The sequence below is a fragment of the Podarcis liolepis genome (genome assembly GCF_965112155.1).
Source record: "Podarcis liolepis genome assembly, chromosome: Z".
Classification (NCBI taxonomy): domain Eukaryota; kingdom Metazoa; phylum Chordata; class Lepidosauria; order Squamata; family Lacertidae; genus Podarcis; species Podarcis liolepis.
In genome coordinates this window covers 797,149-822,999 of record NC_139570.1, presented here as the reverse complement: position 1 = coordinate 822,999, position 25,851 = coordinate 797,149, and the positions used below count along the sequence as shown (strand labels likewise).

Sequence of the window (25,851 nt, the reverse complement as noted above, 5' to 3'; positions counted from 1 at the left end):
GTGACAACCCAGCCCAAAGCTCCGGATAATCTGGGCAAGGGGGTGCATAAAGATGTTAAAAAGCATTGGGGAGAGGATTGCGCCCTGCGGCACTCCACACACCAAGGAGTGGCGCGACGACAACTCCCTCCATAGTGCCACGCTCTGTACCCGACCAGAGATAAAAGAGCACTGGCACCTGCTGCCATACGGGCACCTCTTTTTTATTTTTTGACCAAAAAATAAAGCACTGCATATTGAGGCTCCAATGCTAAATATGTTTTCTAAAGAATAAAGAAGCCTAGTATTGGACTGGAGCAGAATCACAGAACCATAGAGCTGGAAGGGATCATCCAGTCTGACCTGCTGCAGTGCAGCAATCCTGGCCACAGCTGTCCCTGAGTGAGCTTGAACCACCAACCTCCTGGTTAACAGTAAGACACACTGACAGCTAAAATACATATAATGGTGCTTCCAGAAATTGTAAAAAAGTGGCTGAGATGTCACAAAGCAGTTGTTGGCAACATGTACCTTTGTTCTTTTTAGTTTATCAGCTTTCCCCCAATTCTAGATTCATGTAGGTAGCCCTGTTGGTCTGTCACAGGCAAAATAAATTAAAAAATTGTCCAATAGCACTTTAGAGACAGTTGATTTGTTCTGGATATAAGCTTTAGTGTGCATGAACACTTTTTCAGATACACTGAAACATGCACACAAAAGCTTATACCCAGAACTAAGGTGCTACTGGACAATTTTTAAATTATTTTATAGCTTTCCACCAAGAAAGCGTAAATTGGGGTGGAATTGAAGGAGAGCGGGTACAGGGTGGCATTCTGATGGCAACCACACTGTGCGGATGTTGCAGAAACAGAAGAAGAAAATAAACCAACCCCTTGCCTGCGTGAGGCATATCTGGAGCAGACCTGCCCCTTGCGCCCTTTCAGGCTTACTCATGAGCAAACTGGGAGGGTTTCTTATCAAAGCAAATAGGCGGAGAAGGGAAAGGACCGCCAGGGCTCTTGTGGGGAGGAAGAGGGAGCTGCGGGTTGGGTGACCCCAGGAGCCTTCCGTGGAGGGGGGCGATGAAGAAACGCTGTCCTGGCGGGGGGGGGGGGGGTGCTGCGAAAAATAGGGGGTCTTAACAAAAAAACACTACCCCCAGCCCAGCCCTGTTGATCTCGGCGAGGGTTACTTTGGAGTAGCCACATATAAAATGGTCAACTGAACTCAAAGCAAGCAGGCTGTCAATAAGGGGCAGAGTGCTGGGCAGTGGTGTAGCGTGGGGGGTGCAGGGGGGGGCCAGCCGCACCGGGCGCAACATCTGGGGGTTAGGGTTAGGGGGCGCAAATCCACGGTTTAGGGGGCACAAATTACTTGCCTTGCCCCGGGTGCTGACAACCCACGCTACGCCACTGGTGCTGGGTCCTTCCCATTGTTATTAAGGGAGGGACAAGTCTCATTTTAAGTATATATATAAAATAAATGAATAAATCGAAAATAAGTACTCGTAAAAAGGAGGGTGCTGAGATATACAGATGCAGATAGATAGACAGATAATCTCAGCACCGTTAAGTGCATGTGTGTGTGTGTCAGCACCCTCCTTTGCGAGTACTTACTTTCGATTTATTTGATTGTTCGTTTAGTATTATTTGTTTGGGGTGGGGACCGCCCTCGTTTTTACACGGGGGTGATGAGTTTTCCTTGCCCTCCTCTATGGATACACACACACACACACATATACATATGTGTACTTCATCTATGGGCGCTGTGTGTGTGGCGGGGAAGGGGGGCGTTGTTTCCCCTCACCTTATGTGGAGACCTAGGGGGGTGCCATCCCACAGGGCTTGTTTCTCGTGAGGCCTTGAGGCGGCGACGCCCCCGCACCCCCCTCCCTTGGTGGCGGCGGCGGCAGCGGCAGCGGCGGCCATGTTGCGCGCGGCGGGCGTCGCGGGAGGCGTCCTCCTCCCGAGCAGCGCTGGGCTGGGCTGAGGCGGTTGCTGCCGGCCCGCCCGACCGCCGCTCCTTCTTCCCTCTCTTCTCTCCGGGACGTCTCTCCGCACCGCCGCGCCGGCAGCCGCCCAGCAGCCCTTCCGCGACCGAGGAGGGACCGAGGAGAGCCTCGCCGGCCGGCCGGCCGCTCCCTCCCACGCCGCCATGGCCGGGCACAGCGGTCACCCTCGCGCCAGCGCCGCCTGCATCGTGGTGAGGGGCCGAGAGGGGAGGGGGCTGGGAGGGGGGGCTGCGGACATAGCCCACATGAGGCGGGGGGGGGGCGACCCTCAAACCCCCGCCCTGCAAGGCATGGGGGCATCGGGGCTTTCTCAACCCCCCCCCCCGCCAAGTGGGTACCTGGGGACCCATAATGTGGGAAGGTGCTGGAAGGCCAAGGGCAGGGGGCCTGGAGCCTGCGGTGGGGGCCCTGAGGGTGTCTGGAGATGTGGGGTCCGCTTAAAAGGAGGTAGTGGGGAGAGGCCCTTGTGGACCTCCACCTCCCTCGCAGTTATCCCCTCCACACGCCACCCCCAAAATGATTGTGATGGTTTGCAGATATTATTTCATAAAATTCATACACCAATTGATGGCCCCCCAAAAGAGAAAAACACATTTAAAAGCCTCAGATCGGTTTACAAAATGTGATAAAACTGCAAAATCGGGGGAAGGGGATGATTGCAATGCATTATAATGTACAAGAAGTTTAAAACACTCAAACAGATAAAGAGGCACACCACCAGCATTTCTAAGAATCTGGCTATATAGGTAATTCCAGGTTTTGTTAAGGGGCAGTTGGTTGACATATGAAGAGTGTGCTGCCTCTGGGGGGGAAGCCTTGGAGGGTTTCAGCTGTGGCTGCAGAGCCCAAAAGGGGAGAGGCATGTTTTGTTGCAGGCAGGGCAGGCGAAGGAGCGTTCAGTTGGTTGTGCAGCTGAATTTGGGGAGGCTGATTTGGACCAGGGTCAGCCCTCCTCCCCACATCCCTACTTTTTGAAGGGGTGCTGGGGGAGGGCAGGGTTAGCGCCTCCTCAGGAAACCCTGGAGAGGACAATGATAACCTGGAAAAGAAGGAAAAAAGATTTTGTTACATTCAGAGAGTTGGGGGGATTAATATGCACCCCCAGCTAATAGGGTTCAAAGAGGAAGGAAGGAGAAGGTGAATGGCTTTAAACTGGAGGTTAATCTGGGGAGGGTTGAAGAGTTTAAAGTGGAGGGGGGATATTCATTTGGTGTCTCGAGGAAAAAGAGGTTTTTAAAGGGGGGAAACAATGTTTTTCAGGAGTGTTACTGATAAAGGATAGAAGGCTTAACTTGTACAATACAAGCACTCATAACCCTGACCATAATCTGTATTTCTAATATACTAGGGATGATTTTTTGAGGTATAAGACAACAATAAAGAATCAGGTTTCTGGGCATATTCAGAATGCCTTCATCTCAAGTTATGCCTTTTGCATCAAACCATTACAATAATTTATCTGTTTGTATATGGATATTGCCAGAGTTAATATCTACAAAAGTATGCAACTATTTTTTGTGTTCTTAAAAAAATATATTAGGCCTACTGAGGTCAATCGGCTTATTTCTAGGTAAGTGGTTTAATGTTGCAGCCTTAGACACATTTGGGCTGCAATCCTAAACCCACTTGCCTGGGAGTAAGCCCCACTGAATTCAGTAGGACTTACTTCTGCATTTACATGGTTAGGATTGTGCTGTGTAACCTATTAAACTCAGTGGTGCTAACTTCCTAGTAAATGTGCATAGGCCTGTGCTCACCAAGCACATGTGAAGATGAGTAATTTCCTGTTCAAGGAGTCTAGTTCTGAAATATGTTTCTTGTGTGTCCTTGACTTCATTAGCTTGAGCTAGCCATATTTGGGTTTGATGCAAATAAAAAGGACTCCAACTGATTTCTGTAACTGAACATGTCAGCACTATTTAGAGTTGGAAAAGACAACACCATAAGTTTGAACATTTTTCATTAAATTAACCCAATGCCTTACTTACTATGAAAGTGGATTTTGAATTTCAGTTTTCCTCATCTCAGGATAGTTATTCTTTCTTTCTGCAATACATAAGTATACAGTATACAACTGTATACAATACTTATACCTATATATTATTATATTATATTATATTATATTATATTATATTATATTATATTATATTATATTATATTATATTATATTATATTATATTATATTATATTATATTATATTATATTATATTATATTATATTATATTATAATAACTTGAGGGGTAGAATTGAGGTGGGGTGTCAAAAGCCAGATTTAGTAGGGAGAGAGAGAGGCATCACCACAAGTCAGGGAACCTCAGTTTCCTCTGGTGAAATACTTTGAAATGTCAGCAACATGGCATCTTTTATGTTATCATTTGAACCCAGGCTTTCTAAACTGATGTTCATAGAGGAACCGCTACCACTGCCTGACTCCTACTTCTTGAATTGAAGGGGTACAAAAGTCTGGATTGATCAGTTGCTGCTTAACACTGGTCAAGTTCTGTGCAAGGAGCTTGGCTCCCTGATATACTGCAGAGCTTAGGGCATAGACAAGCTTGGAGGTGGCTTGAACGCAAATGAATGAAAACTCCAGTGGAATGCAATTGAACACTGGCGAGCGATCATCATCAAGCTTACTTAGTGGCAGTGAATGATAGCAAAGTATGCCTCCTCGCTGTGCTGTCCAGTACAGAGCTTTTCTGGGTAGTACCGGACCTTTTACAGTTGGGAGCAAAGGAGGTGGGAGAACAGACAGTAGCTCACTGTGATTTGGTTGCAAAGCATTGGATAAAACTGCTTACACCTGCCAGGATCTTGACGCCACTGTTAACAGCAGATGAATCTCGAGGGCTGTCCAGAGCACAGTCTAGTCCTGTTGTGTTGGATGAGTTTCCGTTAGTAAGCTCAAAGACATGGACAAGGTGCTAGGATCAGTCAGGGCACTCACTTGCGCTCTGGACCCTTGCTCCTCCTGCCTGATAGAAACTAGCAGGGGAAGGACAGCTGGCTGGGCCAGGGAAGTGGTTAATACCGTCTTGCGAGAGGAGGAGGTGGTCCCTGCCCGCTTCAAGGAGGCAGTGGTGAAACCACTCAGCCAAGAAACCCTCCCTGGATTCAGAACATTACTTCTGTTGTCTATGCTCTGGTAACCTCTAGGTTTGATTGCTGTAATGCATTATATGTGAGGCTTCCTCTGAAGACGGTTTGGAAACTTGGTGCAGAATTCAGTGGCCAGGTTGCTCACCAGGGCAAGCCAGTTTGAGCATATTACACCAATCCTGGCCTGACTGCACCAGTTGCCAATTATTTTCCAGGCTCAGTTAAAACTGCTGCGTTCTGACTCAGAACTGCAATACCTCAAGGACCACCTCTCCCCATATGAGCCTACCCGGACCCTGTGACCATAATCGGAGGCCCTTCTTTGTGTGCCTCCTTCATGAGAGGTCCAGAAAGCCACAACATGAGAATGCCTTTTCTGTGGTGGCTCCTTGTTTGTGGCATTTAAGGGAGGCTCACCTGGCACCTTCATTATATATCTTTAGGTGCCAGGCAAAAACATTCCTCTTCTCCCAGGGCCTTGGCTAGTTTAGCAATCTACAGCCTTTTGAATTGTTGTTTTTGTTCTTTACTATGTTATGTATTTGGCCCTTCACCTGTGATCCTCTGCTGAAGTGCAGTATAGAAATTTTAATAAATAAATAAATTCTCTCATAGTAGGCACTGCAAGTAGGGGAACCCAATCTGGGGTCTTCCAGACACCAGTAATGCCCACTGATAGAACCTCTATCTCTGGCAGGTGAACTGAAATGCTCAGTTCAGTGGAAAGATGAGAAAATGTTATTTGAGGAACCTAATAATAAATGCAGAGCCAACAGGGTTCTGCACAAGCCTTCTGATAAATCTAAACATTTGCTGTTTATGAATTGCTGCAGCATATTTATTTTAGCCCTTCAGGTGTTTTTGACTAGAGGGTACCAGTTGGGGAAGGCTGTTCTGTTCCAAGTGCTACAATCTCCGTGGAATATTAAGACACATTTTCAGCATCTATTTATCATAAACCGGGTTCAGTTTCTTTCTGCCATGTGGGTGTTAACCAATTGGTTTATGAAGAGGCAAAGGCGCATGGTGTTCCTCTCAAGGCCATTGCATAAAAGCACGTCTGGCTTGCTGCTGCAATCAAATTAGTTGTTTCTACCTGCAGAATGTTTCTCATGAGACTATAATTCACAGCGAGGGATTCTTTAGTTGTATTGCTGCTCAGTAGCATACAGGACAGCCAAGTGTGGTTGGTAGCAGAAGCAATTAAAAAACCACACACACATAATCAGTATGTTGATCTTAGCTTTGATAAGGGGAACATGCACCTCTCCATGCCTTTAAAAGTCGCCAAATGTATCTCTAGGACTAATAAGGTCTAGTCACTTACTGCTGTTTGAAACTGAGGTTTTCAGTATTCTCTAACAGATTTTAAACATTCCGAACAGTGTTTTGTTTTTGATATCTTGGGGTTATATTATTTTAGGAGCTGCATGTAGTGGAGTATCCTGGCTTTTTCTCAAACTTTTAGGATTTTTAAATCAAATTCCACCTCCAAAAAAAAGTCTGCTGTTGCTGTTTTCAAAAAAGCCTCAGAAATGTGGAAACTGAAAGGGTCAGCATAATGTTGTTTAGTCGTTTAGTCGTGTCCGACTCTTCGTGACCCCATGGACCAGAGCATGCCAGACACTCCTGTCTTCCACTGCCTCCCACAGTTTGGTCAGACTCATGTTTGTAGCTTCGAGAACACTGTCCCACCATCTCGTCCTCTGTCGTCCCCTTCTCCTTGTGCCCTCCATCTTTCCCAACATCAGGGTCTTTTTCAGGGAATCTTCTCTTCTCATGAGGTGGCCAAAGTATTGGAGCCTCAGTTTCACGATCTGTCCTTCCAGTAAGCACTCAGGGCTGATTTCCTTAAGAATGGATACGTTTGATCTTCTTGCAGTCCATGGGACTCTCAAGAGTCTCCTCCAGCACCATAATTCAAAAGCATCAATTCTTCGGCGATCAGCCTTCTTTATGGTCCAGCTCTCACTTCTGTACATCACTACTGGGAAAACATAGCTTTAACTATACGGACCTTTGTAGGCAAGGTGATGTCTCTGCTTTTTAAGAAGCTGTCTAGGTTTGCCATCGCCTTTCTCCCAAGGAGCAGGCTTCTTTTAATTTTGTGACTGGTGTCACCATCTGCAGTGATCATGGAGCCCAAGAAAGTAAAATCTCTCACTGCCTCCATTTCTTCCCCTTCTGTTTGCCAGGAGGTGATGGGACCACTGGCCATGATCTTCGTTTTTTTGATGTTGAGCTTTTGATGCACTGATGTTGAGCTTTTGATGCACTCTCTTCTTTCACCCTCATTAAAAGGTTCTTTAATTCCTCCTCACTTTCTGCCATCAAGGTTGTGTCATCTGCATATCGGAGGTTGTTGCTATTTCTTCTGGCAATCTTAATTCCGATTTGGGATTCATCCAGCCCACCTTTCGCATGATGAATTCTGCATATAAGTTAAATAAGCAGGGAGACAATATACAGCCTTGCCGTACTCCTTTCCCAATTTTGAACCAATCAGTTGTTCCATATCCTGTTCTAACTGTAGCTTCTTGTCCCACATAGAGATTTCTCAGGAGACAGATGAGGTGATCAGGCACTCCCATTTCTTTAAGAACTTGCCATAGTTTGCTGTGGTTGACACAGTCAAAGGCTTTTGCATAGTCAATGAAGCAGAAGTAGATGTCTTTTTGGAACTCTCTAGCTTTCTCCATAATCCAGCGCATGTTTGCAATTTGGTCTCTGGTTCCTCTGCCTCTTCGAAATCCAGCTTGTAGAATTTTAAGCATAACCTTGCTAGCCTGTGAAATGAGTGCAATTGTGCGGTAGTTGGAACATTCTTTGGCACTGCCCTTCTTTGGGATTGGGATGTAGACTGATCTTCTCCAATCCTCTGGCCACTGCTGAGTTTTCCAAACTTGCTGGCATATTGAGTGTAGCACCTTAACAGCATCATCTTTTTTAAATAGTTCAGCTGGAATACCATCACTTCCACTGGCCTTGTTATTAGCAGTGCTTTCTAAGGCCCATTTGACTTCACTCTCCAGGATGTCTGGCTCAAGGTTAGCAACCACACTACCTGGGGCGTACAGGACATCCATTTCTTTCTGGTATAGTTCCTTTGTGTATTCTTGCCACCTCAGCATAATACCTAATCACAAATACTGTATTGTCCTCCTCAGGGTCTACTTCTTCCCCACAGCTTCTCCCAAACTACTTCCTCCCCTGCCACTTGATTCCCCTCAACCCTTCCCCACTTTCTCTCCCTGGTCCCTGGTCAGCTGTGAGTTCTGTACAGTGCCCAGCATTCTCTTGGTGCTAAATTATGCCTGTAGCAGAATCATGATTCCCAGTTCAAAGATGGGAGGAGATTGTAGTTATCTGCAGTTTTCAACTGGTACATTCCTCCCAGAGTCAATGAGTCTCTGAGTAGGATGTGAAGGCTGTGGTGGCCGGTAAACCCATGAGTAGCAGCAAATATACATCATTCAGCTTGCCTTCCTGGAGGAGCCCTCTCTGCTGGAGGGTGGGGAGGAGGAAACTGTACTTGCATGCTCTGCTGTGGAGCTTTGCTGTCATGTATTTTGAGGATTCAAGTCAGAAATGGTGCGCCATTGTCCTCGATCCCACTGACTCTTCTGTAGCTCTGAAAGTTCTCATTGCCTTGCCTAGTCCTTAGATGATATTTTCTCAATATTATTTTTATTTAACTTTTCCCATTTTTCCATTATAAATGATAACCCACCCCCAACTGCACAAACTATCTTTGAATCAAAATATTTTTCCTTCATCTCAAAGCTAATTAACAGAATAAAATCCATTCCCCGATATCTTTTTCACTGGAAATACCATAGTTGAAGCCCCCTGGAGCCTCACGCAGGCAAAACATACACTCTGCCAATAGATTATAGCTTTGGATTTTTTAGTAATCCCAGATTATGAGGCTTTTTAATATATTTTTGTTCTCTGGGAGGATATGTAACACATTGTACCTGACCTCACCTTTTCTGTTTTCCTTTTAGATTGGAGATGATGAACAAGGATATGACCTAGACTTGTTCTGCATACCAAAACATTATGCAGAAGATTTGGAAAAAGTATATATTCCTCATGGGCTTATTATGGACAGGTTTGTTTTACTCTCAGCAATATTCAAAAATGATTATTTGCATGCAAGCCTCTGCATGTTTGTTCTAAGGAGGTTTTACTTTATGGTGGCTCTTGCAGCTTGCTTGGAAGCAGTGTCTGGTTTACTGGAGTATAGATAAATTTCCTCTGTACACAGTAAAAGCAGTTGCTGTGGAAGGGAACATCTCCTATGCCAGCAACACAATGCTCTGAGGAGCACACAGCTCCTCCTGGGTTGGACTTCCTAGTTCAGTGGAACCCAAATTGTGGTCTGCGGATGACTGCTCCATTCAGCCTGTCCACAGCATTTATGTAGATTGTGGCTGAAGACAGGAGATGGCACATCCATCACATTAAATATTGATATTAATTCGTAATAGTATTTTTATTGTGTCTTTTAATTCTTATATTGGGTTTTAATTTATAATACAAAAAGTACAATATATAAGAAGTAAAAATGCAATTGCAAATCAAATGGCTTCTAGTGGAGTACATTACCATTGCTACAGCAAACAAAAATCCTTAAGTGGTCCATTAGCAATTTTGAGGTGGTCTAAGGGGGTGGTGAAGTTTGGGAACCATTGCTCTAATTTTCTGCACCTCTAGCAAATTGTTACCAGTTCCTGACCCATAAAAAGACAGGCAATTTGTCCATAATTCATATGTTAATGAGAAAAGGGATATAAGGACATACTGTAAATTAAGTGTGTGCATGTGTATATATTAGGTAACATGTTTCCTCACTGACACACTGGTGTATAAATCTTGAAAGCACGGAACTTTAAAAATTTGAACAGCTTTCTGTTTCCTTGTTTCGGAATTTCCGGAGTGTATTGTTGGTGCCTTACTAATCCAAGCTGCAATATGCTTTAAAAAGTGAATTAATTTACCTTCTGAAGACCTGTATGCTTCATATCTTTTGAAAGTTGTCCAGTAACTAGGCAGAGACTGAGATTTACTTTGGCACATGCTGCCCTGTAAAATCAAGGGAGTTTGGCAGTACTGCTATTAGATTAACCTTGACAAGTGAGAAAAAGCAGAAATGTCACTGACCAGTAAATAGCCCTATTTTGTCAGATGGGAGATAAATACAATATCAGGGAAAGATGCTCTGTTGGCTTTATCTTTACATGAATGCTTACCATGCTTACCATGCTTGTTTGTCCAAGCCAGTGGGGGTGAATAATAACATGATATAATGAGAATAATTTTCAGTCTCAAGTCCTTGAAGGAGGGCCTCTCCTGTTACTTGTCAGTCTGGGTGTTGACATCTTATTGGGACACCCTTCTTGAAATCCCACTGGTGATTTCTACTCAGTGGGCAGTTGTGTGGGGAAGAGTCTAAATAGTCTTAAGGCCCCATCTGCATATATTTTTTCTCCTCTCTCGAGAACTATGGCTGACTTCTTTCTTACTGAGTTTTCCATGTGGTGTGAAGACACATCTTTTTGGGCAGGCCTTAGAGTAGCAGTTTGATTTTAACTCATGTTCTGACTGTTGGTCTTTTGGAATAGTTTTATATTTTTATGTTGTAATTTATTATTCTTATGATATAGATTTGTATATGCCCTGGAATCTCCTCGGAGGAAGGCTGGTTTAGAAATGGTACAAATAAGTGTGTGTGTGTGTGTGTGTGAGAGAGAGAGAGAGAGAGAGAGAGAGAGAGAGAGAGAGAGCGCGCTAGCTGGCACTGGGCTCGGTGTGGCAAATTAGTTTGTTTCTCTTTCCACAGAACAGAAAGACTGGCACGGGAAATCATGCAGAGTATGGGAGGGCATCACATTGTGGCTCTCTGTGTACTTAAAGGGGGCTACAAGTTCTTTGCTGACTTGCTGGATTATATCAAAGCCCTGAATCGAAACAGTGACAAGTCTATCCCTATGACCGTTGACTTCATCAGGCTGAAGAGCTATTGCGTAAGTGTGTCTGCAGTCGCTCACACAGATGGCTATCCAACCACTGTTTAAAAGCACCAATGAAGGAGAGTCTTGACACCTTCCAAGGCTGCCTGTTCTACTGTCACAATGTTCTTCCTAATGTTGTGTCAGGGTCCCCTTTCTTGTAATCTGAACCTTCTAGTTCTGGTTCTGCCTTCTGGAAACAAGCCTGCTGCATCTTCCATGTCCTATTCAAATGGCGCTGGAGGTTTTAAAGCAGAGGTTGGATAGCCATCTGACAGGGATTCTTTAGTTGTGATTCCTCCATTGTGGGGGGGGGGGCTACATGACTCTTGGAGGTCCCTTCTGTGGGGATGTTTGATAGGATATATTATTTTATTATATCCTTCCTAACTTGCATTAGCAAGTTCCATAACTTAGCAGAGTTGTTAAACAATCTCCCTTTTAAATTACACAGCAGTTAGCTAGTTGCAGGCTTGTCTGAGCCTCACTATTTAGGATTCCTGGTTTCCCTTTTTATATCCCTCCTAAAAGAATAGACACAACCATATGATTAAAGTTAACATAAAAGTAGTTTACTTACAATCATCCAGTTCACAATAAGATCCCTGAAGGCAGACTTAATTTACAGAACAGCCTATAACAATGTGAGCTATTCCCATAAGGGAAATAGTCTCAAGTGGCTGCGATTCAGCAGTCACTTCTCCTAACTCTTAGGAACACATATAATGGAGAACAAAAAAGGCAGAACATGGAGGCCATGTGCTCATCTGTCCAAGAACAGACCACACCCACACTAAGTCACATGCAAAGGAAGTCTGTCCCAGCTCAGGAGGAACTGGCAAGTTTTCTCCTGAGTGATACATTGCATGTGCATTGTGGGAATGTTGTATTTGACTACAATACATTTTTACATCCTACACCTTCCAACTCTACAGTTCTGTGATTCTATGAGGAATACCATTGATGTTAACATTTAGCTGAGGCTTAGGTCCAAGAAGGATAACAACTTGCTTTTGGAAATTATGTGCTTGGTTTTTTTTTTATTATAAAGGTTTTTCTTTTACTTTAAGAAGGTAGGTGATTGTTCAGTGTAACATTTATCATTGAGGAAACAGAAAATACTTGGGAGTTTAAAGTCATATAAGAAAAACTTAAACTAAGAATTTGAAAAGCACATATGGAGTATATTATTTCTGTGATCAGGGCACTATACTTCTGTGATCCCATCCCCCTTAACTAAGGACCTGATTAAAGTACACAAAAAGGAGGGGAGATATGTAGAAACAACCTAATTGGAAACATAAATTTATAATTTGCTTGAGTTGTCTGTGAAATTAGAAATTAAATTGTTTACAGAGTTTTGAGGGTTGGGATTAGGCAAGTTTACAAAGTAGGGTATTGGCATCACATGAGTGATAGTATATTTCTTTTTAGACATCAATTTTTAAAGGCAATTCTTGTTTGCTGTCAAAAGCACAGATACAAGCATGACAGCTTCCTTCTTCTTAAAACTACAAATGGAAACATTAAGTGCCTTCTTTTCTAGATGTTTTGTACCTTTACACTTTGGTATGTCCTCATATTTAAAAATAATGTAGATCTACTTTCAACTATCTGTTCTGTCAATCACCTTTTTAGTCCCTGGTACATCCTTGACTGTCTCTTCCAGACAGACAGCTTTGTGTTCCACTGTGGGTGGGAGTGATGTTTTATGTTCATTTTTAAGAGGCTTAGTCAAGGTGGGGGAGAAGCACTCCTGTCTTTGTAAGTCGCTTTGAGTTCACATTTCTGGAAAAAACCTGATGGGAGGAGGAGGAGGAAGAAGAAGAAGAAGAAGAAGAAGAAGAAGAAGAAGAAGAAGAAGAAGAAGAAGAAGAAGAAGAAGAAGAAGATAGCCTTATTCTGTGCAGGATTGGGAAAATTTTCCTCTTCCTCTGTTGTATGGTGAATGTTGCCAGCCAGGATTTACAGTGGTTCCCCGCAAGACGAATGCCTCGCAAGACGAAAAACTCGCTAGACAAAAGGGTTTTTCGGTTTTGCGTTGCTTCGCTAGACGAATTTCCCTATGGGCTTGCTTCGCAAGACAAAAACGTCTTGCGCTTTTTTCTTAAAGCCACTTGAAGAGGCGCAGTTGCGACGGACCGTGCTTCGCAAGACGAAAAACATCGCAAGACGAAAAGACTCGCAGAACGAATTATTTTCGTCTTGCGAGGCACCACTGTACAAACTTTTTAAAAGCTTCATTTTTCAAGTAGGGCTTTTGGTTTGTTTGTTTGTTTGTTTGTTTGTTTGTTTGTTTTTGTGTTTAGTGAAGATTCACTTTATTATTATTCTCCTCCAAACCCTTTCTTTTTCTTTTCTCTCTAAAATCAGAATGACCAGTCCACTGGTGATATAAAGGTAATTGGTGGGGATGACCTCTCAACCTTGACTGGCAAGGTATGTAATAAATGGCGATAGATAGATAGATAGATAGATAGATAGATAGATAGGGAAATTTCTGTGAAGCACTTTTGTATGCTACTAATTTTCCATCACCAATTAGTTACACTTAAAGACAGAGCACAATTGAATCCATTCTGTGAGATGCAAATAAAGGTGAGAGTACACATGTACCAGGTTGCAAGGTCCTCTTCTCTCGCTGGCTGCATTTTGCAACAGCACATTTGCTGTGTATGTTTTTGTTGCCCCTTCCTTAGGGGCTTAAAAAAAATCATAGAGAAAAAACACATCACTTCCTATTAGCTGTTATAGCGAAGTAGAACTTCATTATACAGAAGCAGCAGAGCTCTCTATACCAGATGCTGGGGACAAAATCTGGGGAAGGTTATTATCTTCATGCGCAACTTGTAAGTCCCCAGAGGCACCTGAGTGTCACTGCTGGAATGAGGACTAGGCAAGACTATTGTTTTGATCAAGTAGCCACTGATGGATGTGGCTTATGTTGTCTTTTGTAAATGGTAGCACTTGCTACTAAGAAACATTATAATAGAACATGGCCATATCAACTGCATGCAACACCTTAGGAGCGATTTCCCTCATTTTTGTTCCAGTGTTCCATGCTGCAAAGTCTGTTTGTGGAAGGCAATCTAAATTTGAAAAAAGTAAACTGCAAATACTCTTCGGGAGTCTTGTTACTTTAGAAGTATAAAAGGAGACAACTGTGACCAAAGAAACATAATGCTACAGTAATCAAGTCAAGGAAACAATTTTAAAAACCAAAGTATAAGACTTGAAATCTGAATCAGTGAAGTGCAACCTGTGAACAGAATATGCCTGGCACAGATGTAGGCATATTATGTTTATTTGTGGCATTTTGTTGGTTCAGGTTTCAAGTTTTTTATTTCCCCTGACACTTTTGTTTCTAGGATTAGCTCTTGCAGTCTGACACATCTTCAAAGGAACACAGGAAGCTGCAGGTCAGACTGCAGGCATGCCTCCTGTCATCGCGCCTCACTTTGTTGCACTCCACAGATACTGCTCTTTACGAGGACCAGGGTGCAGCTGCAGGCAGCCCACTCACTTCCAGTGGAAGAAAGCCCCCCCCCCTTCTGGCCACAGCAGTGGAGCTGGCCAGGGCTGGGGCTGGGTTTTTCTCCTCCTGCCCTTGGTTGCAGGGGCCCCTTGCCTAGACTACAGCATAGTGTAAACATAGCTTTTATATCCAAATGGAAACAACAACAACAAAAAGCGTGACTTGCTTTATTGCAATACTAGCTTTATTGTGGTGGTATGGAACTGAGCCTGCAATACAGTGGTACCTCAGGTTAAGTACTTAATTCGTTCCGGAGGTCCGTTCTTAACCGGAAACTGTTCTTAACCTGAAGCACCATTTTAGCTAATGGGGCCTCCAGCTGCTGCCGCACCGCCAGAGCACGATTTCTGTTCTCATCCTGAAGCAAAGTTCTTAACCCGAGGTACTATTTCTGGGTTAGCGGAGTCTGTAACCTGAAGCGTATGTAACCTGAAGCGTATGTAACCCGAGGTACCACTGTATCTCCAATGTGGTATGTGTATTTGTCCCCCTAACCCAGCAATGTTTGCTCCAGTTAGCAATGGTTCTGCAGGATATCTGGCAGCAAAGAGTCTCTTCCAGTCACCTGATCACCTACCAACCAGACCCTGGAGGGGCTTGGAGGGTGTTGAACTTTAGGCCTTTTGCATGCAATGCAGCTGCCCTACCACTGAGCCCTTCCCCTTATCTTTACAGTATTGAGAAGATAAGACTTCTTAAAATATAATTCTGGGCTGGGGAGCTTGTGCCCCTCCAAATGCTGCTGGATTACAACTCCTTGTGATCATCCTTGACGGTTGGTCGTGCTGGCAGTGGCTGATGTGGGTTGGAGTCCAACAGTCTCTGGAGGGCCACAGGTTCCCCACTCCTGCACTCGAACATCTTCTGAAGTGCATCTTGTCTTCTTTGTAGTGCTGCTTCTGTCTAATAGCAGCATTCATCTCATCCTCTATTTTGTGCCTACTGCTGTATAGAGCAAGAAATGTCCCTCAAAGGCTGTTGCAATATTCTGTTACATCTCCCTTCTCCTGGTTCTGCCGTACAAACAGAGCTGCTTGTCAAGACATTCAACTTTCATTTGTCATGTAAGGTGTGAAACGTTTCACTTCTAACAGTAAATATTAATGACAGTAGCAAGTAATGCTATAAGGATCATACAAAATTTTTGAAACCCTTAACCCTTCCCCTGCTATCAGTTATTCTCTAAGCTTTCACAGAAGGCTTCCGATTGTGCCTCCCAGTAGATATAGAGATGTAGGATTGCACAGGACGTCTTGAGGTTCTGTCTGCAAGTGACCATACCAATGATGCCTCTAGGGCCTTGGCTGCTCCCTTACTTGCACTCTGCAACCTCTAGGCTTTGTTTATGTGGGGGTTGGGGGGGGGTTCACCCCCTACTCAACTTCTTCATGGATAGATAGCACATTCACATTTAGGTACGTGATTCAGTTCTAAATCACTCTCTACTTTAAATATGAAGACAACTCATGAAAATATGAATGAGTACTCCCTGTTCTGAATTCTAATGTGGCACTAGTTATAAACTGCCTTATACATAGTCAGGCCATTGATCCATCAAGCTCAGGATGGTCTTCCCTGACTGGCCATTTCTCGGCAGGGTTTCAGATGGGACATTTCCAGCCCCTCCTGGATAGCCAGGCATTGAAATTGGGACCTTCTGCTACTGATCCAGGGCCGTCCTAATTTTTACAAAGCTGTTCTGATGATGAATGTTCAATATTTTTGTTGTTGTTAGCTTGCCCTTGAGAAGGTGCCTAAACTAGCTAAGCAATATCAGTGCATTAGAAAGAATAGGATGTGGCACATGTTGTATTTCCTCTGGTACTAATGCTTCCCTGCCCCCTCAGTTGGTTCTGAAACTTGTTGCATTGAAATTGGTACTTTATTTCTGAACTATGATAAACTTTCAATTTTGAGTTTGTGCTAATGAGCAGTAGAAACCTGAGTCGTTTAACCACAGGGCATAATTTTGTAGCCATTTTCTGCTGGTTTGCTTCATAGTTGAAGTATCCACCTATATTTGTGTGCTAGTTAATCAGGGAAATGAAAAATGAAAAACAGGCATCCTGAAAAGGTTTGGATAATTATAAATTGGAAACCAAGTGTTGACTTAATTAAACTCATGAGCAATTACTCATGAGTTTCTATTTTTCTCTTTCTCCTAGAATGTCTTGATTGTAGAAGTAAGTACAACAGTTTACATTTTCCTTTTTTAATAGGTATGATTTGGGGTAATTCTGTGAAACCAGTACAAATAATGTAGCACCATTTTACTCCAGAACAACAACTATCCCTAAGCTAAAGTATGGATTAAAGCTCTCTCAAAAGAAAAAGCAATTTCTCTTGTACAAGCAGCTGCCATCAGGGGGGCACTTAATTCGCATGCAGGTTTTTTTACTACTAAGATGGATAGCCAAGAACGCATTGTTGAACTGATTCTGCTTAATTGCATTGTGACTTAATTCAGCTAGAGCTTGTTAATATTTTACACAAAAATGCTCTTGTTCTTGTGGAGACCATGTAAAGAGCTGATCAAGTATTGGTGTGCACTTCAAATTCTGGGACCATATCCATTTCCCTTCACCCCCCCCCCCCATAATTACTGACAGATACAAATGAGCAACAAATGACCCTGAATTTTATTCCTCCTCGTATGTATGATTTAGTTAATTATGTACCTGTAAGAGGTACTTGGCTGCAGCTTCACTTCACAAGGCTCTTTTTGTTTTAAATGTCAGGATATAATTGACACTGGTAAGACAATGAAGACTCTTCTGTCTCTGCTTAAGCAGTACAACCCAAAGATGGTGAAAGTAGCCAGGTATGTTTAATTCCTGCATGTGCTACAATTTGCTTTCTCAGAACTTTTGCAGAATGATGAAAAAAGGTGGTACAGTTACACATCTTTTTGTATCCTTTTGTGGTCAGTTACGTTTAGGAGTTAATAAGTGCAAGGTTGGGGGTGTTAATTTTTCTCCATTGCTTGTGCTGGATATTGATCATTGCCTTTGTGATGAAGGTGCCCATAGTTAAAAGCAGTGGGCTCTCAATCCCCCTCTATGCTTCAGCTGCCCAAGACTAAATAACAAAGAGAACTAGTCTAAGGGAAATTGCTCTATTAAAATTTTTTAACAGTTTAGTCAAAATGAGTGTCATCTTGGATCACTTCTCTCTTAAACACCCACATATTATACTTACTCTTAGTAGACCTTCTGCATTCTTAGTACAATGACTCTTGCATCTCACCCAGTAGCTAGCTTAAATACTAATTTTTAACTTTAATTATCAGAATAAACCTGCCTTCCTAAACAAACTTCTTTATTTATTCTGTATATTTTGAGGAAAGTCTCCCACTGTCCGCAGTATATTTTGAGCATAGGTAAAGTCCTTTTTCTGCTGCACAAGTTTCATGGCAGTGCAGGGGCCTAGGCAGGGGGGAGATGCTTCAGGCACAGAACGGTGATGTGCTGAATTTCCCCTTCTGGCACCACTGAAGGAGGAAGAGAATACTTTTCAATGCCTGCTCCTCCTCATACACAATTGGTAAAGAGCAGCCTTTGTTGTTGTTGTTTAGTCGTGTCTGACTCTTCGTGACCCCCTGGACCAGAGCACACCAGGCCCTCCTGTCTTCCACTGCCTCCCGCAGTTTGGTCAAACTCATGCGGGTAGCTTCGAGAACACTGTCCAACCATCTCATCCTCCGTCGTCCCCTTCTCCTTGTACCTTCAATCTTTCCCAGCATCAGGATCTTTTCCAACTACCACACAATTGCACTCATTTCACACGCTAGCAAGGTTATGCTTAAAATTCTACAAGGCAGGCTTAAGCAGTATGTGGGCCGAGAACTCTCAGAAGTGCAAGCTGGATTTCGAAGCGGCAGAGGAACCACAGACCAAATTGCAAACATGCGCTGGATTATGGAGAAAGCTAGAGAGTTCCAGAAAGACATCTACTTCTGCTTCATTGACTATGCAAAAACCTTTGACTGTGTTGACCACAGCAAACTATGGCAAGTTCTTAAAGAAATGGGAGTGCCTGATCACCTCATCTGTCTCCTGAGAAATCTCTATGTGGGACAAGAAGCCCAGGATGTCAATATTTATTCTCGCCATCTCATTTTTGACCACATCCAACTTACCCAGGTTCATGGTTCTTACATTCCAGGTTCCTATGCAATATTTTTCTTTACAGCATTGGACTTTCCTTTCGCTTCCAGGCATATCCACAACTGAGAGACTTTCGGCTTTAGCCCAGCTGCTTCATCAGCTCTGAATCTACTTGTCCTTTACTCTTCCTCAGTAGCATGTTGGACGCCTTCCGACCTGAGGGGCTCATCTTCCAGCATCATAACTTTTATATGCCTGTTGTCTTTGTCCATGGAGTTTTCTTGGCAGGGATACTGGAGTGGCTTGCTGTTTCCTGCTCCAGGTGGATCACGTTTAGTCAAAACTCTCCAGTGTGACCTGCCCATCTTGGGTGGCCCTGCATGGCATAGCTCTGAGCTTCTCTAAGTTATTCAAGCCCCTTCGCCACGGCAAGGCAGTGATCCATGAAGGGGAGAGCAGCCTTTATGCTCACTTAAAACTTGGCTGTAGAAAGAACCCTCTAACTGCCACTGTAATCCAGATTCAGTGTTTCCACTGTGATATAGCAGTGGGGGAGTACAGAACTTAGTGGCTTGGCATGCAGGGAGCATGGAGTGCATTTCATGAGTTAATTTCTACCCACAATTTACTTTTTTTGCTTTGGGGTCTTTTTAACAGCTTGTTGGTCAAAAGAACACCTCGAAGTGTAGGATACCGTCCTGACTGTAAGTGAATTGTTCAGTGCACCTTAAAATATATACATTTTTAAAGCAATGTAAAAATCTATATTCAGATTGAAAGTAGATGAACTTTGACTGCAGGGAGTCACTGGCCTAAAGAACATCTGTAATGTTACAAAATGGGGAGGGAGGGATAAATGAGGACAGAAAAGAATTATAGGAGCTGGACCAGAATTAAGGAGAGTGACCTGGCCTCTGTGGATATGTACTGTACTTTGTTTGCAGTGTGTTTAAGTAGAGATACCTGTAGCACTTAAAAGTGAAATGGGTAATGGTGCAATCCTGGGCATATTTACTCCAAACTGTGTTCAGTGGGGCTTTCTCCCTATTAAATGTGTTTAGGATTGCAGCTTAAATTGCAGCTTTTGCAATAATTTAACTCCTTTCAGTCGTATGTGTTTTTCCATTCATTTGGGGCCTTGTCACCTAGTCCCTACCGTGACGCGGGTGGCGCTGTGGGTTAAACCACAGAGCCTAGGACTTTTCAATCGGAAGGTCGGCGGTTCGAATCCCCTTGACGGGGTGAGCTCCCGTTGCTCGGTCCCAGCTCTTGCCCACCTAGCAGTTCGAAAGCACGTCAAAGTGCAAGTAGATAAATAGGTACCGCTCCGGCAAGGAAGGTAAACGGCGTTTCCGCGCACTGCTCTGGTTTTGCCAGAGCCACATGACCCAGAAGCTGTCTGCCAGCTCCCTCGGTCAGTAAAGCGAGATGAGCGCCGCAACCCCAGAGTCGGCCACGACTGGACCTAATGGTCAGGGGTCCCTTTGCCCTTTACCTTTTACCACCTAGTCCCTACTGTCTCACTCCTTTGGACATGGTGTAGCTTTTCCCTGTATCAAAATGTACTGTCAGTTTTATGTCTCCCTGTTTTAGCCTTGTTACATTTTTTAAACAATGCCAATAGGCAGCATTATCAAATAGGAAACTGGTTATGAATAGTCCAAATAATGTAATATGATTATCTAAACATTGCCCAAATTTAACATACTGATGAATTCTGGCTCTTTTTCAGTTGTTGGGTTTGAAGTACCAGATAAGTTTGTGGTGGGATATGCTCTAGATTACAATGAATACTTCAGAGATCTAAATGTAAGTAATGAACAAAGATTGTCTTCTGTATAAATTGCGGAAGAGTATCCCCCCCCCCCCCGCTCCCCTTCTGCCTGACGTAGGAAACTGGCTTATGCAGAGTCAAACCACTGGTCCAGTATTTTCAGTGCTGACTGACAGAACTTTCCAGGGTTCAAGGCAGAAGGTCTTTTCCATTCCTAACTGGGGATACTGGGAATTGAGCCTGGGGCCTTCAGCATGCAAAACAGATGCTCTGCCACTGAGCCACAGCCCCCCTTCCCCTTAGTGCAACATTTCCTTTGCTTCTTTTACCGGTGGGTAGAGAAATGCCAGAATGATGTTTTCGGCAGACACATATTCTGCTCTTGGGGAACCCCAGGCTCTGCTGGCGATAAACTTTACAGGCACATAATGGGGTGGAGGGGGCTTATGCACACTCCCCACGCAGAAGGGCTGTTTCCTATATTTCCCACCAAGATCCGTTGGGCTCCCAAACAACCCCATTAACCTGACAGCAGTTTAGGTTCTCCTCCAACCTCAATTCTATATCCTTAAGCCTTATTGGTCAAGTGTGACATTTCCCAGGAGAAATGGGGAGAGAGCCTGTCTCAAAGCTGTTTTTGCAAGAAAGGCTAACTAGTATCTACTGAATTTCTATTGATGTTTTTAATTATTTACTTATATATATTTATATTTTATTATAGTTTGTATGTTGTAAGCTTCCTTGGTATACTTTATGAAAGTGGAATATAAACATAAATAATAATAATATATAATAAATAATATATAAAATTATATAATAATAATAATAATAATAATAATAATAATAATAATAATAATAAATGGCCATTTTTGAATCTACTGAGGTGGGCAGGTGAGACAGCTGACATAGCTTCTGTTGTTTTAAATATCCATGCAGCCAAGCTGATGCTAGTGTTACAGAATATCATAATTTTGTGGCTTGCTGTAATTAGACTGAATAGCTACCCCTTCAGGTTCCATTCCTGATGATAATGAGGTAAAAGGAGCCCTGCAGCTTCGTCAGTGAAAGGTCCATTTCTCCATCACTCTGTTTCACACAGTGGTCTGTCTCTAGGCTTCCTTCTGCGAAGCCCACCAGCCACTAGGCCGTTTCTGCTGTGGCACCACCCCAGGCAGCTGTAACTCAGAAATGCGCTGCCTCTGAACCTGGTTATGATGGTGAACTGCCATGGACTTTGCCTAACCCCCTTCTAAAGCTGTTTGAGCTACTTGCCATCCCCATATCCTGTTGCTGTGTATTTGGAAAGTTAATTACGTGTTTTGTAAAGAAGTCTTTTACTTCTTTGTCTGTCCTGAATTTATTGTCAGTTTTATTAGGGGATCCGAAATTCTAGTATTATGAGCTGAGGGGAGATTTTCTGTACTCCAAGCTTAATTTTATGAACCTCTCTCACAATGTTGTGTTTCCCCACCAACACCACAGTAATTTTCCCCCCTAAACTAGAAATAAGAACAGAAGATTAAAAAAAAAAAAAAAGTACCGTATTTTTCGCCCTATAAGACACACTTTTCCCCCTCCAAAAATGAAGGGGAAATGTGTGTGGATCTTATGGGGCGAATGCAGACTCCTTGGCTTCAGCGATAGCAACGTGAAGCCTCCGAAGCCTGTGCTCCGGAGGCTTCGCGTTGCTTCCGCTGAAGCCAAGAGAGTCTGCTCTTTGAGGCTGGCAGTGGGGGAAAGCAGCACTTCCCCCATCGCCAGCCCCAGAGGATGGGGGGCAGCGGAAAGGCGCGTGACGCCTTCCCGCTACTCTCCAACCCAGGCTTGAGGCTGGCGGTGGGGAAAGCAGCGCTTCCCCCATCGCCAGCCCCAGAGGATGGGGGGCAGCGGGAAGGCGTGCGACGCCTTGCCGCTACTCCCCAACCGGGCTTCGAGGCTGGCGGTGGGGAAAGCAGCGCTTCCCCCATCGCCAGCCCCAGAGGATGGGGGACAGCAGGAAGGCGCACGATGCCTTGCCGCTACTCTCCAACCCGGCTTCGAGGCTGGCGGTGGGGAAAGCAGCACTTCCCCCATCGCCAGCCCCAGAGGATGGGGGGCAGCGGGAAGGCGTGCGACGCCTTGCCGCTACTCCCCAACCGGGCTTCGAGGCTGGCGGTGGGGAAAGCAGCGCTTCCCCCATCGCCAGCCCCAGAGGATGGGGGACAGCAGGAAGGCGCACGATGCCTTGCCGCTACTCTCCAACCCGGGTTTGAGGCTGGCGGTGGGGAAAGCAGCGCTTCCCCCATCGCCAGCCCCAGAGGATGAGGGGCAGCAGGAAGGTGCGCGACGCCTTCCCGCTACTCTCCAACCCTCCTTTCGGCTTTTGCGGGAGATGGGGGAATTCCCCCACCTCCCACAAAAGCAGGCAAAAGCCACGCACTCTTTAAAGGGGCTCTGCGGCTTCTGCTGGGTTTTCTACGAGGGGGGGAATTCCCCCGCCTCCTAGAAAAGCCCGCAGGAGCCACACACCCTTTAAAGAGCGAGCGGCTCTTGGGGGCTTTTCCCCAAGGAGGGAGAAGGGACTGATTGGCCATTTCAGTCCCTTCTCCCTCCTGGTCGAAAAGCCCGCAGGAGTCACGTGGGGCTCCTGTGGGCTTTTGCGGGAGGTGGGGGAATTCCCCCACCTCCCGCAAAAGCAGGGAGAAGGTCTTGGAGTAGCGCACAGGCTGCGTGCAGCCTGTGCGCTGCTCCCAGAGCTGCGGGGGGGAAATCATATTTTTTTCCTTGATTTCCCCCCCTGAAAACTAGGTGCGTCCTATGGGCCGGTGCATCCTATAGGGCAAAAAATACAGTACTGTCCTTTTCACCCCTCCTGTGTCAGCTTATCCAGGGTTTGCAGCTGCTGTCTCTCAGACTAACGGTTCTGTGCCTCACTCTCCACCATTTCTTTTTATCATGAGCTGTCAGGGGTCTTTTCCGTTACCTTTTTTTTTTTTTACAGAAGGGTAGTCACCTTGAGAGGTAAATTTATACACATTAATTAGTCATGGATACAATTCTAAAAGAATGTGAAATGTTGCAGTTGATTTGGAAAAGAGTAATTCAGAATCAAGGACTTGTGAAGATCTCAGTTGCTCCTAAATACAAGTTTCAAGAGTTGGAAATGTTGGATTCTTTTAAAAACTGAAGGATTAGTTATTTGGAAATGAATTCACCAAATAATTTGTCACTGCAGGGAATAAAACTACTTACCCTGGGAGTCATTAGTGGCTGATAAGATGGTGGTTATATTCTGTGAACTCTTCCTGTCAGCAAAAGGATTACCCTAGCAAAATGGGGCTTCTCCCCCACTGCTCCCCAGATCTTCTCCAAAGGGTTGGGAAAACCCCTAGAACTGATTTAGGGGACTCATGAGGGAAGGGAGGAGGGGAAGTTGTGTTGCAGAAGAATAAATCTTTGAGCTGATTGAACTTACTGTTATTCTTATTATTTATTAAATTTGTATACTGCTCTATACCTGCAGGTTACATAGCCCTACATTGAATGCATCCCAAGAATTCTAAGGCAGTTCTAACATAGAAAGGAAAGTGTATGGTGACAGGACTTTATAGTAGGAAGGATAGGCCCTTATTTGAAGGATGCCCTAGAAATGCAGAGCCAACTCTTTGGGCAGTGTTGGAGAGGAGAGAGAGGCGCCCCGTGCTGGGGCAGGGAAGGAGCTATGCCAGGACTGCAGTAATGCCTCCACTCACTTCCTTTTCTCCTTCCAAAAAAAGAGGGTGCTCTGCTTGGGGCATCTACTGGGGCAGTTCCTCACGCCCCCCAGTGTATTTATGAAGAACGGGATGAGCTTCTCTCATGTTGAAGGCCCTAGTGGGAGATGTCCCCTGGGTCCTATTTCTTGGTCACACTCAGTGGTAACAGGCTCTGCAGAGTGTTTGTTCATCTCCTAGCTGTTAAACTCCTAATCCACACAGTGCTTTTACCCTCTCTCTTTCAGCACATTTGTGTCATAAGTGAGACTGGGAAACAGAAATACAAGGCATGACAGCAGTTGCTTCAGCACCACAGTTACGGGACTTTGAAATGTGCATCCACAGTGTCCATTTTCCTCTGCCTTTGGCTCTGGTCACCAGCTTAAAATTGTAGAGTTCTCCAACTTTGTTGTCATTTGCTTGCTCTAACTTATTGCATGTACAGTATAATAACCTCGTCTTGTTCATTTACATTTGAGAAACAAAAAGGGGGTGCCGTTGTGTGTTCTCTCTTTCTCTTTCCTTTAAGAAAATTGCACTATGAATCTACTGATTCTAGCTCCTTTCCTAGTGGGATTTGCTGTTTGTTTGACCCCCAAACATATTCCTCCCTCCCCGCTTTTAAACTTCAGAACTCAAATAGTTTTAAGTACTGTAAATGTATAAGGCATTTTAAGATGGGAAATTATATTAGTAATATTTTTTTAAAAAAACCAAGTAATTTAAGTTTTATATAGTAATGAAAGCAGAAATTAAGGTGATTATTGGATATCCAGGGTGTGCCACCACCCTACAACAGGGGCATGATGCTCTTGAAGGAGTATGGATAATGTTATGCTAAACTGCTTTCTCTGTAGTTGCCTTACTTGCCTCTTACAGGAGCTCTGCACAAAAAATAATGCCATTTCAGCCTGAAAAGAGAGCAAGTGACATATAGAATGTTGAAGCAGCTACCAGGCTTTCCACCTCCTATAAAATTAATTGTATAGTCCACCTGGAACTTCTCTTACACAAACCCTAGGGGAGAAGAAAATGGGAATTGATTCACATCAGGATTGCCCCCTCCAAGCTCCAGGTGGATTCTGTCTTAATTTTCCTTTCCCTTCTCCATCAGTTGAGCAAAACTGCCTTTCAGAACTATCTTCCTGTATTTCACCTCAATGAAAAATGATTGTAATGTTGACTGTATGCACAACCAACATACTTTTAAATAAAGGCTGTTTCTCCAAAGGTAGCACCTTGACGACTGCGCTGGCCTCTTCCATCTGCCAAAACATCTGCGGTACATATGCCTCCTCAGGGTTCGCTACACCTTCCCTCTCTGTTGAAGGAAGCAAGGTCTGTGGGCCCCAGGCAGAGGGCACAGTGCTCTGCACTAGATGAAACCAGTGCAACCAGTGCCCTGGCAAAGATCAGCTGTTCACTAAGCACCCATGTGTGGGCCATCAGAGGATGCTTTGCAAGTTATCCTTTTATTCTTTTTCCCCTTAGCTTGTTTCTTTGTGGTCTTTTTCAAATGGGTGGTTGGTTCTCTATTGCTCTTTCCAGGTAGGAATTTTATTGAGCCACATCAGAAATGCACTGAAGTGCTGGGCAACC

General features: G+C 44.2%; 1 protein-coding gene across 2 annotated transcripts; it reads left to right on the top strand.

Moving 5' to 3' along the window:
* Positions 1-1,796: 1,796 nt before the first annotated feature.
* On the top strand, positions 1,797-25,486 carry HPRT1 (hypoxanthine phosphoribosyltransferase 1). Of its 2 annotated transcripts, XM_083486618.1 has the most exons (9): positions 1,797-2,181; positions 9,097-9,203; positions 10,935-11,118; positions 13,477-13,542; positions 16,804-16,821; positions 17,377-17,459; positions 19,402-19,448; positions 20,477-20,553; positions 24,498-25,486. In XM_083486618.1, exons 1-9 carry the CDS (start codon positions 2,134-2,136, stop codon positions 24,543-24,545), a joined length of 678 nt encoding a protein of 225 aa, XP_083342744.1. In that variant the 5' UTR covers positions 1,797-2,133; the 3' UTR covers positions 24,546-25,486. The 2 variants fall into 2 exon arrangements, with proteins under 2 accessions (XP_083342744.1, XP_083342745.1); XM_083486619.1 differs by lacking the exons at positions 16,804-16,821; positions 17,377-17,459; positions 19,402-19,448; positions 20,477-20,553; positions 24,498-25,486 and adding an exon at positions 15,592-16,767 and having other exon boundaries at positions 1,878-2,181.
* The last annotated feature ends 365 nt before the right edge of the window (positions 25,487-25,851 follow it).

What these genes read in the sequence shown, in the direction of transcription:
- HPRT1 (XM_083486618.1), top strand. Translation starts at nt 2,134, where the DNA reads ATGGCCGGGCACAGCGGTCACCCTCGCGCCAGCGCCGCCTGCATCGTG. An exon ending in TGTAGGATACCGTCCTGACT is followed by an intron (nt 19,449 to 20,476) that starts GTAAGTGAATTG and finishes GCTCTTTTTCAG; the next exon opens with TTGTTGGGTTTGAAGTACCA. An exon ending in AATACTTCAGAGATCTAAAT is followed by an intron (nt 20,554 to 24,497) that starts GTAAGTAATGAA and finishes TCTCTCTTTCAG; the next exon opens with CACATTTGTGTCATAAGTGA.